Source organism: Morus notabilis, unplaced genomic scaffold, assembly GCF_000414095.1.
Source record: "Morus notabilis unplaced genomic scaffold, ASM41409v2 Scaffold436, whole genome shotgun sequence".
Taxonomy (NCBI): Eukaryota; Viridiplantae; Streptophyta; class Magnoliopsida; order Rosales; family Moraceae; genus Morus; species Morus notabilis.
Window position 1 is genome coordinate 864,029 of NW_010362623.1, and position 2,838 is coordinate 866,866.

At 32.7% G+C, this 2,838-nt stretch overlaps 1 protein-coding gene across 1 annotated transcript; it reads left to right on the forward strand.

The window, feature by feature from the left end:
• The first annotated feature begins 1,075 nt into the window (after window positions 1–1,075).
• On the forward strand, window positions 1,076–2,374 carry LOC21406451 (ethylene-responsive transcription factor WIN1). The gene is made up of 2 exons (XM_010102580.2): window positions 1,076–1,306; window positions 1,599–2,374. Exons 1-2 carry the CDS (start codon window positions 1,218–1,220, stop codon window positions 2,113–2,115), a joined length of 606 nt encoding a protein of 201 aa, XP_010100882.2. The 5' UTR covers window positions 1,076–1,217; the 3' UTR covers window positions 2,116–2,374.
• Window positions 2,375–2,838: the final 464 nt, after the last annotated feature.

Below are 2,838 nucleotides of genomic sequence, written 5' to 3' on the forward strand. Positions count from 1 at the left end.
CATATTTCTCTATTTCTCTCCTTATATAATTGACTTGGTACGAAAAAGCTAGTAAATACTTGGGATAATATGGGCCGCTCTCACGTCTCGTCAACAACGGCCGCATTCTACGGAAAGCTTGTTTATTATTGTCATGACTACTCTCAAGCGTTTCAATTTTCATCCACCTATTATTATCTATTTTAAGTCCAGTACTCATATAATCCAGTAAAAGTAACATTTTTGGTATTCTCGTGTTATAATATCATTCCTACATATTTATTTTAGTATAACACAGAATGTTATACATGTATTGAATTATATTTTTTATAATATTATAATAAAATATATTAAATATTACACATATATACTAACAATATTACATGAACATATGAAAACGGTTACACATGTCTTACTTGCTTGATTGCCAAACTTAAGACAATTCTAATTTTTTATATTAGGATTAACTACAAAAATTCTCCTTGAATTATACCCCTCGTAAGATTTTATCATCTGATCTTTAAAACATAACATTCATTCATCTGAACAATGAAATGTAAATAAAAAAAACTCTATCTGTTAAGTTTTTAATTGAAATTAACATTTAATTTTCTATTTAAAGATATTTTATGGTTTAAAATTTAATTTGAATTTAAGCTAATTTAAATATTCAAAAAAATTCTTTAATTTTTTATTCTACCAAAAAAATTATAAAATTTTTAGTTTACATTCAATCAATAATGGATGCATTATAATTAAATGTTCAAATTTAAATCAGTTTCAAAATTCATATTAAATTTTAAACTATAAAACTACTAAAATACCATAAAATAATAAATTATATGTCAATTTTCCTTTAAAAAACTAATGAAATGAGCTTTTTTTATTAACATTTTATTGTTTTGTTACGTTTTAAAAATTACATTTCAAAAATTATAGAGCAAAGTGTTACAAAAAGTATAGATTAATTATTTTAGGTAGACTTTTTTAGTCGTCTCGCCGACAGTAGTGCTAGTGTCTCTATGTGTGTACGTACAATGTTCTATATATTAACTAGATCAGCATCTCTGCTTTCTTAATATCCTCATTAGATTTCACTTCTCTCTACTATATCTACATAATATCCCACTTTTCTCTTCCGTAATAAGTTGTATGGACTAATTCCCCACATCTCTCTCTCTCTCTCTCTCTCTCTCTCTCTCTCTCTCTCTCTCTCTCCATATATAGATACTCAAAATATGAAAAAAACAGTGCAGTCAAAGAAGTTCAGAGGGGTCAGGCAACGCCACTGGGGCTCCTGGGTTTCCGAAATTCGCCACCCTTTATTGTATATACGCACCACTACATATATATTAATTCCACTTCCTAGCAAAAATACATATCAATTCCACATATATATATATTCACACCAAGCCACATTTCTTTCTTTGATCTTTTCTGCACAAGTTTGCATTGATCTTGCTCTATATAACTAGTTTTTCATATTATTTCTCCCCAATTTCTTTTCTCAATATCCAACTCAAAATATTCATTAAATATAATACATAAAATTTAATTTAATTACTATGACATTTTCTTTTTTGTTGTGTTATAATGTTATTGTTGTCTACGTGTGACAGAAAGAGAAGGGTGTGGCTTGGGACCTTCGAGACAGCCGAAGCCGCAGCGCGAGCCTACGACGAAGCCGCCATTTTGTTGACCGGTCGGAATGCCAAAACAAATTTTCCCGCCAAAACACAAAATTCCGGTGACCGGAATTCCTCCCCCACCTCTCCGGCGGCGACGTCACAAAAGGGTTTATCGGAAATCCTCCGCGCAAAGCTGAGCAAATGCGGCAAAAAGACGTCGTCCCCGTCGGTGACCTGCCTGAGGCTCGACACCGATAGCTGCAATATCGGAGTCTGGCAAAAGCGCGGCGGCTCCAAGAACGCCAACTGGGTTTTGACCACCGCGCTTGGAAAAGTCGACGAAGGTAGTCCGGATCAACGCAGTTCGACGTCTTCGGAGTTGACTCCGGCACGGGAAGAAGAGAGGTCAACGCAGATTAGAGGAGATGATCAAGAAGACAGTGTTGCAGTATTGCAAATGATAGAGGAACTCCTTCACATGAACAGTCCTAATTGTGAACCTAATTAAATTCCAAGTGGAAATGGATAGAAGCATTTTTACAAACTTAAATATTATACGTAATATCTGCTAATAATGTCACGTGTCGTAGTGCATCATAATTCACCAGTCAAAAATAGTGATGTTCATGTGTGAACACTTGTACTATGTATGCAAAGAAAGTAATTTGGCGAAGTATCTACGGTTTGGAAGCTTGGTCAATGTGTATTCATGGAATTTCTTCCAACATAAATTATTGGTTCTGCTCTACAGATTTAGAGCTCAGTTACTTGCTCCTCTCTAACTATTTTTGTATTTCTTTTTTCTTTTTTTAATGCATTTGATTAATGACATATATATATATATATATATAATCTAATGTCGGGAAGCTCTGATAACTTGAATTTTTAGTGGCTATTCAACAGAATGAGACAATTTATTAATTGTTTGCCATATAATATTGACGAAGATTAGGATTGTTCCATTGATCATCTCGAAAGTAACTTTCAAGTAATCACGAATCTAATCAAATATTAAGTGATGTGACATTTATTCACACCCAGGAGTATTAATTATAGAAAGTTAAAGAAAAGAAACTCAAGATCCACAAAATGTTATATATGCTTAGAGACATTATCTGATATGTTTAAGTTTTTAGTGCGTTAAATTTGCATAAAAATACGTAAAAGTTAAAAAATACGCAGATCTAATGACTATAAAAATTTAACCTGCTGGTACGCCGGCGTATCAGAC